This window comes from Pocillopora verrucosa, chromosome 4 (assembly GCF_036669915.1).
Source record: "Pocillopora verrucosa isolate sample1 chromosome 4, ASM3666991v2, whole genome shotgun sequence".
NCBI lineage: Eukaryota > Metazoa > Cnidaria > Anthozoa > Scleractinia > Pocilloporidae > Pocillopora > Pocillopora verrucosa.
Genome location: NC_089315.1, coordinates 1,953,763 through 1,970,335, shown reverse-complemented (window position 1 = coordinate 1,970,335; position 16,573 = coordinate 1,953,763). Strand labels below are relative to the sequence as shown.

General features: G+C 38.0%; 1 protein-coding gene across 3 annotated transcripts in view; it reads left to right on the top strand.

Moving 5' to 3' along the window:
- The first annotated feature begins 2,739 nt into the window (after window positions 1-2,739).
- Window positions 2,740-16,573, top strand: part of LOC131772665 (MFS-type transporter SLC18B1) — a 24,987-nt gene continuing 11,153 nt past the window's right edge. The window contains exon 1 of one of the 3 annotated variants that reach the window (XM_066165169.1): window positions 2,740-3,064. In XM_066165169.1, the coding sequence (XP_066021266.1) occupies window positions 2,849-3,064 (216 nt within the window). In that variant the 5' untranslated portion in view covers window positions 2,740-2,848. Of the gene's footprint in view, window positions 3,065-4,942; window positions 5,380-13,606; window positions 14,007-16,573 lie in introns of those variants that run through there. The other 2 variants (XM_059088625.2, XM_059088626.2) reach the window with 2 other exon arrangements.

The following is a 16,573-nucleotide window of genomic DNA, read 5'->3' as shown; positions in this document are numbered from 1 at the left end:
TTTCTTCTGAGAGGCAATAGGGATGAGCAAAGAGCTTTTTACGTTCTTATCCAAAGATGGAATACCGATATGGAGAAGTTAGAGACGTCATGAGTTTCTAAAGTTAATGTTTCGAGCCGGTTAGCCCTTCGTCAGAGGATTTTTGGGTAGTGTTTGGTTTATTGTTTATTTACTGTTGGTAGGAACATGGTAACGCGAAGAAAAAAGAATGAGTTAGTTGAATCGAAAGTGTTTCTTAATACTGTGGGATTAGGGATGTCCATTTGAAGGTTTTTTCTGTTGTTGTTCTAGAGCTTTGCGGCTTTCTGAGCTGTCCAGATGTAGCGAAAGGCCACAGACTGCCATATCGTGCCTAGAATGATTTGGGAGATAAAGTGTCTAGCGACTGATTTGAATGTGTCTTTTCCAATCCTCGTTGGTGTTCACGGAATCAGTCGCCAAATCATCTTCCTGTTTCACCAATGTCTAGCTTTGAGATAAGTGCAAGATAAGAAATAGATAACCTTTGCTTGGATACAGGAGAAGTGATCGGTGATTACTACACCTGCAAAAATCTAAGTATCATTTACTGTTTTATCTGCTATAAAATGGTAAGTGATATATATACCCTCCACATATACTGCTATATGAGACGTTAATACCGGCAAATATGAAGAACACAAGACCAGTCGGTGTGGGATTTTGACCCAACTGTAAGGAAAACAGATAAAGATTTAGAAAAGTTATATATGAACGTAGTATATCAGCATCCAAAGGAATTTCAGACATTTGTTGAGGAAGACTTCGACCTGAGCTCTAACGCGATTATGGAGGCTATTACTGTCTCAAAAGAAATGACCAGGATAATATTGACGCGTTCCACAAGCTTCTGTATGCGCATCTGATCTAAATAAGAACTGAATTACCGGCCAGTTCGGTGTTAAAAGACATTTTAAAAAAATAATATTCCGACTCTTTTATGGTAAAAGACTGTATAAAGATCAAACTGCTAGGAGAAAATAGTTCTTCGAGATTACAAATTCAAGCTCTTGTTTAGATTCCGTGGTAACTGGCTCTTTCCGTAAGTAATGCTCCAATTGAACTCTTAAGATAACAATATAATGGCTTTTGTTAAAGTTGATCTCTGCACAGGAACGTCCTGGAAATTAACCTTCTCACAATATCTATCATATTGAACTCCCTTATGTTTTGTTTAGGCGCAACTAATTTCCTCTCTTTTAAGGTTGTAGGAATAAACAATTTTTACTTTTCATCTCTGCACTGATTGTACAACCAGGAAATTTCCTCGAGAAGCACGTAGCTCGTAAATCTATGGAAGTAGGCGGTAACTTGGGTACGCCCTTTATTCTTGATCTTTTCTGTTTAAAAATCCTATTTCCTGAATATATGTCGTGCTCACGCAATAAATAATGTATTCGGTGGACCAGCAAATCCTCGCGGTTGCGCAATTCTTTTTAGATTTTGCGGATTTGTTTGAATTTCGGGCAATTTTCAGGTTCCAAATTATACAAATCACTTTTAATGCTTTGTAAAAGCTAAAAGAAGGTTTAAAAATGTTTGTGCCAGGCAAGGACTCAAAAACAATATATGGACAAGTGAAAGCCGATAAAGAAGCGAACCGCGTCGCTTTTGAAGTTTTCAGATTTTGCCTGGGTTTGAAGTCTGAAATATCTAGCAAACGCACTAAAGCAATTTTATCGTGTTCGAGCAATTTAAACATAAGGCTATGATGCAGTCGAAGATTTTTAGCACACTCTCGCCTCCTTTGAGCTTGTTGAGAAACCTACGATTGACCACTTGTCTGACGAAAAGCTGTTGAAAGGATGTTTATTCACAAAATAATTTATTTATGTCTCCAACATAAACTAGAAGAGAAATTTTGAAAAATGAGAAAAACCCCGGGACCGAATGAAATAAAATCGCCTCTCGAAACGCATGTTCAGCTTGTTTGAAACAGAGGAGACAATGTGTGGTCTTTCATAATTTGAATTTAGATGGAATATTGGAATTTCATATCACTGTAACAGGCTGCAGGGGATATTTATCAATTGGTTCGTAGGTGCTTCATCGATATATCAAGCACGCGGGAAGTTTGATGAGCACGAAAGTAGCGTGGGATTTGCTCAAGGCGCAGCCAAGAGCAACTCTAGCCTCTTGAAACTATCCAAGTGCTTCAGTTTCTCGATGTGCATTTCATTTTGTCAGCTGTGCATTTCTCAAGATATGAATCACTTGGAAAGTTTAAAGAGCGCTTAAGAAGCTAGTGTTGCTCTCGGCTGCGCCTCGAGCATCTCCCACGCGTCTTATGCGATCCCCAAACTTTCCACGTGCTGCATATCTCATTGAACGCACGCCGACTTATGAAACAAAAAATTCGCAATCCTACATAACTTTTACATAACTTTCTCTCTGATTGCCCGAAAATCTATCGTTTATTGTGTCGCTAAAGCACTAAAACTCTTCGGCCTTGAGTCATGTTTTGATGTCATATCTTATGCGGAGGCAACTCTAATAGATTAACTCTCAGTTAAAGAGAAGAGGTACGCCACAGCTGAGCTGAGAAAAAAAACATGAATTTGGCCTCCCTTTTTCAAATTTAAAGTCCTCTAAATCATTGAAAATCCATGGACATCAAATATCGGAACGGAAATTGTCGTGCTATTCACAACCTCTGCGTCAATGTGTCAAACTCGATGGTGCAGAAAGTCAAACCCAGTTCTAACGCGGTCCAACCCTCTTTCCTTTTTTTTTATGAATTTTTATAACATGCTTTGAAAAGAAAGCTGTTGTTGAGAGTTACAATAATTTTTCGACATTTTGGTCAAAGTACTATCCATCCAAACTGAAAATGACTATTACCTGTAGTTCAGAAATTCGATCCGATGATGATAGGGAAAACCTGATAATTGACAGCCTTCAACTCAGCGAGAAAGAGGAAAAGTGCTCCTCTGGAGATGATTCACCTGCGCTTCTTCACTACATAGCTCTCTGCGCCAGCAACGGTGTTTGCAGCTTTATGGCGTTTGTAGCATACTCTTTGTTTTCACCATTCTTTCCTCAAGAGGTTAGTACTTATATTTATTGATTAATGATATATCACAAATGAAGCCTACATTGGAAAAAAAATGTAATTCCTAGTATAATAAGTGACTAATTGTCCTCATATAATGATTTCAAACTCTAAATCAACAAAGAGGGTTACGGATGCTCCTTTTGGAATATTGAATCATGTACCCATAATTTATCAGAAGTGTATAAAAGCATAACAGTTTCAGTAGAGACCGTAGTGAAAAAGGTGAGGATGTGGTAATATTTTTCATTGATAGTTTCCTAACCAGGGTATTTTGACTTAGACTTCAATTTGAATTTTAATCTCCTGCTTGTAGCTATTGATATTCTTAAAAGCATGTATAATAAAGCCTTTTCTTTTTCTTCTTTTTTAAATATTTTTTTTGTGAATGATGATTTACACCATTTGTATGATCCTTAAGTAAACATTTCTTCTTCTAGGAAAAACAAAACTGCCCATTTTATGCGGAGGTTACAGACAATATGATAGAAATAGCCAAATACATATTCCTTTGCAATAAAGAACTTTTTAGAAAATTTCAATCACTTCCTTTGAAGTAAATCTCTTCGTGTTATGTCAGCACCCAGGAAAGCATCAAGTTAATAGCTTTTAACGTACATTAAACTTATAAAAAAACTGATTTATATCATAATGCTATGATCTCATATTATGATAACATTTCTTGGAATTATCGTCATCATCATTTATTTTTAGCAATACAAAACAAAACAAATTTCTGAAAGGATTATAATTTATAGAAGGCGAGGAGATGTCATTATAACCTAGTGGATTTTTTTTACCGTTATTTTTGCCAGATCTAACAGAAAAACTTTAAACCTTTCCTTCATCTCTTCCTCTTAGATCAATGTCAACATCCTCTAAAAAGTTTTAAATCTGGCTTTCAGATGAGTTGTAAAACGATGGTGACATTTTTTCTACTGTTACCAGTTCTAATGGAAAATGTCTGTGGTCAGAATTGATTCTCTAATCAAAGGAAGGGCTCGTTAAAAAACAGCCTTCAGTCCAATAGGAGAGTGCAGTACTCGAGCTCAGATTGTATCTCTTGAGTTAGTTGACTTTGGACTCTTCGAAACATAGTTATTATCATCCCCATCAGTATTGTCTGCTTTGTGGTTTTTTTAGGCACGTTCTGTAAATTCACTATTCTTTCTCAGTGAGGGTAGCACCTAGCACTTCCAATCGCTCTGACGAAGGGATAACGCTCGAAACGTCAGCTTTTTTACTCTTTGCGGTGGCCAATTTACGTTTTCAACTCAGTTGTTAACACTAAATTACCTGCTGGCTCTTATATTTTTTGATGAATAATAATATACTCCTGTCTAGGACGCCCACGTTTGCCAATTTTTACACTTTATTAAATTTAACCAGTATGTAATGTGTTAACGATCCTCATTCCTAAATGTCATTTTTTTCCTTGGAATTAATCAAGAATATGCCGTGAGAAGATTGTTAAGGTTTCGGATGCTTCTTCCCTATGGATTGGATAATCTGCCTTAAAAATTTCATTTGTTGTAATTTAAGTAGAGTGAGACGAGTGTACTTTCAAAATGAGCCTTTCTTTTAAATATTCGTCTGACTGATGATTCATGCCCTAAAGTTACTAAGTAAGTTGTTCTTTTGTTTTGTCTGTTTTGTTATTCATCTTATGATTCATATCGAGATTCCAAATTGTTTCTATGACTGACGATATCACCCACTATTCGGTAGCAAGAGAAACATGTGGTTCGGGAGAACAAAAAGAAAAATGCAAATTTGCAGACTTTGATGGGTCTCATTGTTTAAGAAATATCGGGAACCGTTACTCAGATAAAACTCACGTTCCAACATTATCTTACCTTTTTATCGATGTTAATTTCACCATAAAGAGTTTAAGGGGTGACCTTTCGAGAGTTAGCCCCTCGTCGATCGCTCTGACGAAAGGCCAACGCTCGAAACGCCAACCTTTAAACTCTTTATGGTGCCCAATTTATGTTTTCAACTCAGTTGATAACACCAAATTACCCTCTAAGGGTGGTAAATAACTGTCCTCATTTTGGTCAAAGGATTATCCATTCCGGTCCATAATGACTACTAGTTCAGAGATTCTACCCAATGATCGGAGGAAAGGCTTGATAAGTAACAGCCTTCAAGTCAGTGGGAAAGAGGAAACCTCAAGCTCAGAGTGTTCCTCTGGAGGTTGTTTACCTGGGATTTCTCACTGCGGAGCTATCCTCCTTATCAATTGTTTTTTGAACTTTATCATGGATTTTGCTACAGAAGCGGTGTTTTCACCATTTTTTCCTCAAGAGGTAAGCAAATTAAGTCGATGTTTCATGGACTTTCATTGTCATTTATGTAAAGGTTTTAAATTGTTTGGCTTATATTTCAAGTTATGCTCGCATAAAGTCCTTTAAGGTCTACATCACTAAGGTATACAAAGCTGAATTAGTTCATGTATTTGACCTAGACAGACCGTGTTCGTGAAGTCTTATTCGTAGTTGTTATTGCCACTGACAACAGTTAAATGCTAGGAAAAGGATTTTATCGTAATAAATGTTTGAATTCAATGCAATTTATTCTTTGAGTTCTTTTTCTTTCTATCAAGCATTTTAGTGGGGAGGTTGCTTTGCATGAGACTCTGGTTCCCGTTTGCATCTGACCTTCTTGTACTTTTTTGAGTTATTTGAAAAAAAAAAACATCTATGTTAGCGTATAGAGAGTGGTATCTTGCTCGCACCATTCAGATCGCCGCACTAGGGCATGTATCTTGCACCAATCAGAGCGTCGTTTTTGTTCTTTGGTTTTAGAGGTGTTCAAATTTCAACGAAGTAATGAGAGATTCAGAGAGAGCGGTTCGTAACATGGAATCATCTTTAAGAATGAGAAATGTTGGCTTTTCTGTGTTTTTAACGTATATTTTACCGCACTTTATGAGAAGTGCGATACTACTGGACAGCTAAAAGATATCCGATTACCTATAGTAAACGTGTTACTCATGCTGTCAAAGTGGTGGATAGTTTTGTCGAGAGAAAATGGGGTCCTCTGCCCTGTAGCACGATCATGGTTACTGTTCCTTCACGACGAGAGTGAGTGGAAAAATTTTGAATCAAATATTTCTTGGGGTGTTGATGAATCGCACCAAACATTTTGATTTGAGCAGTTCTTTAACGGCAAGCTGTGTTGCAAGATTCATGATTTGTTGAGTGTGCCGATTATATTTTTCTGGATTGGTTTGCTCGGTGCTATCTCTAGATGAATGTCTGATTAAAATTAACTATGAACGATTTTGTGTATGTTTTCGATGCCTAGAAAAAGTTATCTTGTGAAGTCTTTTGTGTTTGGCCAAGGACGAATTCAGATACCATCGTTAGCATGTTTATCTGATTTTGTTATCTAGATGAATGATTTACGGAGGTCAGTTAATATGGTTTGATCTACTAACGTCGAAAATACATCAAGTCGAAGGAACAGTTTTAGAGGGGGCAATTGGGACCTATTAGGAATCACAAAACCGTAGAAAAAATCATCCAAAACCGAAAAACCGAAAAAAAATTCGATCAAAACCGAAAACTGCCTGCAAAACTGTCAAAACCGATACATTTTCACATCCCAGTTATTAAAGCCCTGATTGATCCGATACAATGGTGACAAGTCGAGCATACAGAGTAAACTACACTCATTTCATTACAGGATTTATGTATGCTATGGACTTGGCATTCGTATCTTCTAGTATCTGCTTAAGTTAACAGCTGCTCTCTCGAGGACCTCGAGCGATGTCTCTGCAGCTGGTAATGGAAAGTAGTTAAATTAAGGAAATTCGCACAAAAGTACTCTATAGGATTGTAATTTTGCAGTCGCAAAACGCTATAACTCTGGAAAGTTTCATCAAAAATCCTTAATCCAACACTTCCATTTGCGAACTAAGACCTGAAAGTTTGGAGATTCTATTGGAATGTTGAATCAATCAGTCACGTGCACGTGTAGCCTGTAACTCGGTCAGCAACTTCAAGGTGGCGTTGATAAAGATACTCTGGCAAAGTTCCGTGCTTAGCCGTACCCTACGTCTAGCCGTACCCTCCCCTCCCCCCACCTTGAGGGAGGGAGAGGGGAGGGGGAGGGTACGGCTACTCGTTGGAGTAGGAATCCCTGCGATATTCCAATTGGTTTGTCACGCATTTCTCTCGATAACTTTTGCGTTTAGCGGCTATTCGAGATCAGTGGAGGCGCGTAACTGCCGCTCAGATCGTAGAGAAACCGGAACCCAAATAGGTCAAATAAGAAAAATCGAAAATCGCATCGGATATCAAATCCGAAAACCCGCTGGTATTTTTCGCGAAAACCGAAAACCAGATGCTGAAAAACGGAATATCCGCAAACCGCAATGAACACCAAAACCGAAAAACCGAAGTTTTTTAGCACAAAAACCAAAAAACCGATCTAAAAAATAGCTGAAACAGCAAAACCGAAAATCCTAGTGCCCCCCTCGTTTTGGTCTCGGTCCGAATTTTTGTCAACAGAATAAACACATACCGTTTAAAAAGATGAACCACTTGCAATATGAACCACTTGCAAAGCTGTCAATTGTTTCTCGAAAGTTCCGCGTGTTAAATATTCAGTAGTGACAACTCATTAACATCTACATCTACTTTTATTACATTGGTAAAATCTGTACTGACATCACAACAACCAACTCGCACGCAAAGTGAGAAGACTATATGAAGGCTTGAAATTATATTAAGATCGATTTTGATCAAGAAATGGGCCAGGAATATTCCACAATAGTGCAAATAGTCGGGAAAGCTGATCGCGGAAAAGCGATTGCATGACGCTCGCTAAGTTGTAAGATGACATGTTATCACATACCAGACGAAAAAAATTTAGATTCTCAGTCTGCATTTTGTACTCACTCTGCAGTCTGCAGTCTACATTTTGTACCTAGTCTACATTTTATATCTGGTCTGCAGTCTGCAGTGTGCATTTTGTACCAACAGGCATCCGTGGCACCAATATAGTTTATTTTTGGTTACAGTTATTCGCACAACACACACAATTTACCACAAAATACCTGTGTGTCAGTTAATTCGACATTTTTGTTCTTTTCCGCGTTAATACTCTTCTTTCCTTTTAAAAAATTGTTTACCGTTTACATATTTTGATCCAGTCCTAAATAAGAGCACAGACACGTATCTTATCCAAGAGTTTTATTACTCACCCCACCTACTATGCGTTATGATGCATCTTTGCGACTACATTGTAGGAAATTTGCGGCAAGTATTCAACCTTTTATCTGCAGTAACTAATTTGCACTTGCAGCAGTTTATTTTTTTTACATTGCAGCAGCAGTAGTTCAGCGACTGTTATACATTCTCGCTGAAACTATTTTATTTTGTGGTGGAAAGAGTCTTTCTGTACTAACAAATAGGGTTTTGAAAACACGTCACTTGAGCACACTATGAGTAAGTCTTCTGGAAGTTGAGGAGCGCTGTTAGTAACCCGCTGTCAATATTGAGAGATGACCTTTACAACAACAAACTACCGAAAGTAGAGATCTTCCACCGGGTTTAGTTTAGTTGTTTAGTGTCAGTTCACAGTACTTTTCCCTACATTTAGGTTGATAAAGCTAAAGTGCGTCAATTTCGTTAAAGAAAAATTAACTCCGACCATAGCCTTATAGTAATATGGCAGGATATATTTATATACTGCACCTCCCAGGCTTGAGCCGATGAAAAGTCTGTTGAAAAAAAATATATTCAAAAGATTCAAAACACAACAACAAAAAGACAAACAAGAAGTAAAAAAGGAGATTTAATTGACACTTAGATCTGTCATTTTTTTTCTAAGCGTCTGTAAATACCAGCGAGAAAAGGGATACGTATGCGTTATTGACCATGGGTGAGGTCAAGATGGCTGGATATTGGCCGAGTTTTTCGTTTGTTTGTTTGGTTTTTTTTTTTTTTGCGTTTTATCAACCGAGATGAAGTCTAGGTCCATGAAAGTGCGAAAAAAGAATGAGTCAAACATCCTGCCGTCTTGACTTCACTTTTGCATGATCAAGAGAGGATTTATTGTATTAAAAGAGATTTCGCTCAGATATGAATCAAGAAAAACTTTTCTTTTTCGAGAGCCAGGAAGGAAGACCAATCGTGTTTGTAGCAGAATTAACCCACCAGACTAGTTTATGTATTTGTTTTATGTATTTGTTTTGAATCTCCGTTGCTCCTTTTGCAACTCGGCTCAACTAGTAGCAGTAGCAGTAGCAGAGGCAGAAATAGGAGCAGAAGCAGTAGCAGTAGCAGTAGCAGTAGCAGTAGCAGTAGCAGTAGCAGTAGCAGAAGCAGAAGCAGAAGCAGAAGCAGAAGCAGAAACAGAAACAGAGGCAGACGCAGTAGTAGTAGCAGTAGTAGTATCAGTAGCAGTGGTAGTAGCAGAAAAAGAAGCAGAAGCAGTAGCATTAGCAGTAACAGTAACGGAAGCAGAAGCAGAAACAAAAGCGGAAGCACTAGCAGTAGAAGTAGTAGTAGCAGTAGCAGTAGCAGAAGCAGTAGTAGTAGCAGTAGTGGAAGCAATAGCAGTAGCAGTTGCAGAAGCAGAAACAGTAGCAGTGGCAGAAGTAGTAGTAGTAATAGCAGTAAAAATAGCAGTAGCAGTAGCAGTAGCAGTAGCAATAGCAGTAGTAATAGCAGAAGCAGTAGCAGAAGCAGAAGCAGTAGCAGTGGCAGAAGTAGTAGTAGTAATAGCAGTAACAATAGCAGTAGCAGTAGCAGCAGCAGTAGCAGTAGCAATAGCAGTAGTAGTAGCAGAAGCAGTAGCAGAAGCAGAAGCAGTAGCAGAAGCGGTGGAAGCAGCAGAAGAATAAAAAGTAATAGCAACAGTATCAGTAGTAGTAGCAGAACTAACAATAACTGCTTGAAATCTAGCTCGGAATGTTATTGCACTGTGACTTGACAAAGATTTTGATGTGATGCATCAAAGATGAACACAGAATATTTACCCTAAATAAGTCATGCTTGTGTAGAGGCTTGAAAGCTCTGCATTTGTTTTCTCGTTGTCAGGCATTCCATTTTCCCTACACAATAGCAAATAAATGTAAAAAACCGAATATAAGAGAAAAATTTCGTCAGGTTATGCTTAACGTAACCGTTTGTTGGATATTATCACAAAATCGCAATTTAATTTGGTGGTTTTAATTTTTAAAATTTTCTTCTCTTAGTATATCTTGGGGTTCATAAATGCAGGGCTTTGTACTCGGCTTATTAGAAATGCCGATCGACAACAGAAACACAGGAATGTCCTGCGGAGTCTAAGGAGACACTCAGCAAAAACATATGTCGTGGGGAACTATCTCAGGGTTGTGCGTGACAGACCTATATCCAATTCCGCTGCCGGCAATTTCGAAAAGGTTGTGTTTTGTCAAGGTTGTGGGCGGCTTGAGTGCGCCAGAACTGATCGAGTAATAGCAGCAAAGACTGCTTAAACTACGAGCCCTTATCTTGAATTTTCATATTTTCATGATTTTGCAGCTAGGCCCTTTTGGGCTTTCACCGAAACACTCTTCTTCTTCGCACATTACATAGTCTAGTATAAAACGCAGAAATTATGGCAAAGATCACCATGCACGCGCAACTGAAATCAAGAGATATTAGTGGAATTCAAGAACCGGATGTTTTACCACCAGAAAACATCTCGGAAGTCATTTAAATGTATTTTAACACATCATAATTACCTTTTTACACTATAGCGGACTAAATAATTCAGTTCGAAAATACTCTTTTGTAAATAAACCACGCGCATTTCAAAAATTTCAATGTAGTTTCAATAATTAGTTTTTAAAAGTTTGCAAAATTTTTTCTCGGGAAATTTAGTTAAAACAGTAATACTAGTTTGACTTGAGAACAAAAACAATTTTAAAAAAGGATAGTACTGCTACTTCGATGTAAAAATAAGGTGTACATCGGAGAGACTGGAAGACCTATGCAAGACAGAATTAAGGAGCACGATCGAGACATTCGACTCGCCCGTACCGAGACCTCCGCCGTTTCAGAGCATGCCCACAACACCGAATATAAGCCACTCTAGAACGAAGTAAAGTTTATTAATCGTGACCCTTATTACTACACACGCAAGGTCAAAGAGGCAATTCATATAAGACCTCACCCTAACAACATCAACAGGGATAGTGGAATAGAAATTCCAGAAGCGTGGATACCCACGATCAAAAAACACAACAACAGGAGAGCCGTGTGACAGCGGACCGCCGAAGGAGCAAATCCCTGAGTGCACAGCAAGGATCGAAATGCACCAATCAGAGCTGTTGAATAACAACTAATCATAGCAGAGCATCATGTTTTATAAGATCACGCATGACCAGTCGACCTCATCGCCTGAAGAAGACTAGCAGTATGCAGTCGAAACGTCGCGATCTACATCACGCGTGACTACATCGTGAGACAAACGGAAAACTTAGCTTTTATTGTTATTCACCACGATGAATAACCACAACCTTCTCTACAACATTATTGTACTTACCTCAATTGGTAAGAATGGCGCGTAAACTGAATATGCTGCGTATAGGACGAAATAAACCAGGCACATCGAAAAAAGAAGGACTATGTTACGCGAAGTCCAGGTATCTTTGTTTGTCTCCGGGGGGGTTTCACCGGAGCTATTAGTTAGGAGAGTATTGGAGCTGCTATTCTTCATGGTGAAATCTCCACCAATATGCACCGATATGCTATGAACGCTGGCTTACTTGCAAGTAGTAAGTGTGATCATCACACGTGTAAGTGGCAGGGTTTATAGGGCTAGTCTCAGTCTCCATGTTTCGGCTGATATTTTTCGGAAAAATTATTTTGCAACAGTTTGCATATAACTTACGAAATTGTTACAGGCATGTTAAGACGAGGTCGGAGGGCTTTCTCATCCTTCTGTGTAGATATCTGGTTCACAAAACTTCCTTTCATGATAATTTTGGCCAAATTATGTCTCTACTGACGACGGCAATTAGCTACCAAGGGCAGACTGATAAAAAAGATTGTGCGATATTTCTTCTGAGAGGCAATAGGGATGAGCAAAGAGCTTTTTACGTTCTTATCCAAAGATGGAATACCGATATGAAGAAGTTAGAGACGTCATGAGTTTCTAAAGTTAATGTTTCGAGCCGGTTAGCCCTTCGTCAGAGGATTTTTGGGTAATGTTTGGTTTATTTACATAAGCACGGAGCTACGCTGTTGGTAGGAACATGGTAACGCGAAGAAAAAAGAATGAGTTAGTTGAATCGAAAGTGTTTCTTAATACTGTGGGATTAGGGGTGTCCATTTGAAGGTTTTTTTGTTGTTGTTGTTCTAGAGTTTTGCGGCTTTCTGAGCTGTCTAGATGTGGCGAAAGGTCACAGACTGTCATATCGTGCTTAGAATGATTTGGAAGATAAATTGTCTAGCGACTGATTTGAATGTGTCTTTTCCAATCCTTACTACGTCACGAAAGTGTTCTCGGAATCAGTCGCCAAATCATCTTCCTGTTTTCAGTTTTCAGATTTTGCCCAGGTTTGAAGTCTGAAATATCTAGCAAACGCACTAAAGCAATTTTATCATGTTCGAGCAATTTAAACATAAGGCTATGATGCAGTCGAAAATTTTTAGTACACTCTCGCCTCCTTTGAGCTTGTTGAGAAACCTACGATTGACCACTTGTCTGACGAAAAGCTGTTCAAAGGATGTTTATTTCACAAAATAATTTATTTATGTCTCCAACATAAACTAGAAGAGAAATTTTGAAAAATGAGAAAAACCCCGGGACCGAATGAAATAAAATGGCCTCTCGAAACGCATGTTCATGTTTGAAACAGAGGAGACGATGTGTGGTCTTTCATAATTTGAATTTATATGGAATATTGGAACTTCATATCACTGTAACAGGCTGCAGGGGATATTTATCAATTGGTTCGTAGGTGCTTCATCGATATATCAAGCACGCGGGAAGTTTGATGAGCACGAAAGTAGCGTAGGAGTTGCTCAAGGCGCAGCCAATAGCAACTCTAGCCTCTTGAAACTATCCAAGTGCTTCAGTTTCTCGATGTGCATTTCATTTTGTCAGCTGTGCATTTCTCAAGATATGAATCACTTAGAAGGTTTAAAGAGCGCTTAAGAAGCTAGTGTTGCTCTCGGCTGCGCCTCAAGCATCTCCTACGCATCTTATGCGATCCCCAAACTTTCTCATTGAACGCACTCCGACTTATGAAACAAAAATTCGAAATCCTACATAACTTTAACATAACTTTCTCTCTGATTGCCCGAAAATCTATCGTTTATTGTGCCGCTAAAGCACTAAAACTCTTCGGCCTTGAGTCATGTTTTGATGTCATATCTTATGCGGAGGCAATTCTAATAGATTGACTCTCATTTAAAGAGAAGAGGTACCCCACAGCTGAGCTGAGAAAAAAAAACATGAATTTGACCTCCCTTTTTCAACTTTAAAGTCCTTTAAGTCATTGAAAATCCATGGACATCAAATATCGGAACGGAAATTGTCGTGCTATTCACAACCTCTGCGTCAATGTGTCAAGCTCGATGGTGCAGAAAGTCAAACCCAGTTCTAACGCGGTCCAACCCTCTTTCCTTTTTTTTTATGAATTTTTATAACATGCTTTGAAAAGAAAGCTGTTGTTGAGAGTTACAATAATTTTTCGACATTTTGGTCAAAGTACTATCCATCCAAACTGAAAATGACTATTACCTGTAGTTCAGAAATTCGATCCGATGATGATAGGGAAAGCTTGATAATTGACAGCCTTCAACTCAGCGAGAAAGAGGAAAAGTGCTCCTCTGGAGATGATTCACCTGCACTTCTTCACTACATAGCTCTCTGCGCCAGCAACGGTGTTTGCGGCTTTATGGCGTTTGTAACATACTCTTTGTTTTCACCATTCTTTCCTCAAGAGGTTAGTACTTATATTTATTGATTAATGATATATCACAAATGAAGCCTACATTGGAAAAAAAATGTAATTCCTAGTATAATAAGTGATTAGTTGTCCTCATATAATGATTTCAAACTCTAAATCAACAAAGAGGGTTACGGATGCTCCTTTTTAGAATATTGAATCATGTACCCATAATTTATCAGAAGTGTGTAAAAGTGTGTAGTATAAAAGAGGATGTGGTAATATTTTTCATTGATAGTTTCCTAACCAGGGTATTTTGACTTAGACTTCAATTTGAATTTTAATCTCCTGCTTGTAGCTATTGATATTCTTAAAAGCATGTATAATAAAGCCTTTTCTTCTTCTTCTTTTTTAAATATTTTTTTTTTGTGAATGATGATTTACACCATTTGTATGATCCTTAAGGAAACATTTCTTCTTCTAGGAAAAACAAAACAGCCCATTTTATGCGGAGGTTACAGACAATATGACAGAAATAACCAAATACATATTCTTTTACAATAAAGAACTTTTTAGAAAATTTTAATCTCTTCCTTAGAAGTAAATCTCTTCGTGTTATGTCTGCACCCTGGAAAGCATCAAGTTAATAGCTTTTAACGTACATTAAACTTATAAAAAACCTGATTTATATCATAATGCTATAATCTCATATTATGATCGTGGAATTATCGTCATCATCGTTTATTTTTAGCAATACAAAACAAAACAAATTACTGAAAGGATTATAATGTATAGAAGGTGAGGAGACGTCATTATAACCTAGTGGATTTTTTTTACTGTTATTTTTGCCAGATCTAACGGAAAAACTTTAAACCTTACCTTTATCTTTTGCTCTTAGATCAATGTCAACATTCTCTAAAAAGTTTTAAATCTGGCTTTCAGATGAGTTGTAAAACGATGGTGACATTTTTCTACTGTTACCAATTCTAATGGAAAATGTCTGTGGTCAAAATCAGATTTGATTCTCTAATTAAAGGAAGGGCTCGTTAAACAACAGCCTTCAATCCAACAGGAGAGTGCAGTACTCGAGCTCAGATTTCTCTAGAGTTAGTTGACTTTGGACTCTTCGAAGCATAGTTATTATCATCCCCATCAGCATTGTCTACTTTGTGGTTTTTTAGGCACGTTCTGTAAATCATTTACTATTCTTTCTCAGTGAGGGTAGCACCTAGCACTCCCAATCGCTCTGTCGAAGGGCTAACGCTCGAAACGTCAGCTTTTTGACTCTTGACGGCGGCCAATTTATGTTTTCAACTCAGTTGCTAACACTAAATTACCTGCTGGCTCTTACATTTTTTGATGAATACTAATATAATTCTGTCTAGGACGCCCACGTTTGCCAATTTTTACACTCTATTAAATTTAACCAGTATGTAATGTGTTAACGATTCTCATTCCTAAATGTCATTTTTTTCCTTTGAAATTACGGAAGGGCTCGTTAAACAACAGCTTTCAATGCAACAGAAGAGTGCAGTACTCGAGCTCAGATTTCTCTTGAGTTAGTTGACTTTGGACTCTTCGAAGCATAGTTATTATCATTCCCATCAGTATTGTCTACTTTGTGGTTTTTTAGGCACGTTCTGTAAATCATTTACTATTCTTTCCCAGTGAGGGTAGCACCTAGCACTTCCAATCGCTCTGACGAAGGGATAACGCTCGAAACGTCAGCTTTTTTACTCTTCATGGCGGCCAATTTACGTTTTCAACTCAGTTGTTAACACTAAATTACCTGCTAGCTCTTACATTTTTTTATGAATATTAATATACTTCTGTCTAGGACGCCCACGTTTGCCAATTTTTACACTCTATTAAATTTAACCAGTATGTAATGTGTTAACGATTCTCATTCCTAAATGTCAGTTTTTCCCTTGAAATTACGGAAGGGCTCGTTAAACAACAGCTTTCAATCCAACAGAAGAGTGCAGTACTCGAGCTCAGATTTCTCTTGAGTTAGTTGACTTTGGACTCTTCGAAGCATAGTTATTATCATTCCCATCAGCATTGTCTACTTTGTGGTTTTTTAGGCACGTTCTGTAAATCATTTACTATTCTTTCCCAGTGAGGGTAGCACCTAGCACTTCCAATCGCTCTGACGAAGGGATAACGCTCGAAACGTCAGCTTTTTTACTCTTCATGGCGGCCAATTTACGTTTTCAACTCAGTTGTTAACACTAAATTACCTGCTGGCTCTTACATTTTTTGATGAATACTAATATAATTCTGTCTAGGACGCCCACGTTTGCCAATTTTTACACTCTATTAAATTTAACCAGTATGTAATGTGTTAACGATTCTCATTCCTAAATGTCAGTTTTTCCCTTGAAATTACGGAAGGGCTCGTTAAACAACAGCTTTCAATCCAACAGGAGAATGCATTACTCGAGCTCAGATTTCTCTTGAGTTAGTTGACTTTGGACTCTTCGAAGCATAGTTATTATCATCCCCATCAGTATTGTCTACTTTGTGGTTTTTTTTAGGCACGTTCTGTAAATTCACTATTCTTTCCCAGTGAGGGTAGCTAGGAATCTCTGCGATATTTCAATTGGTTTGTCACGCATTTCTCT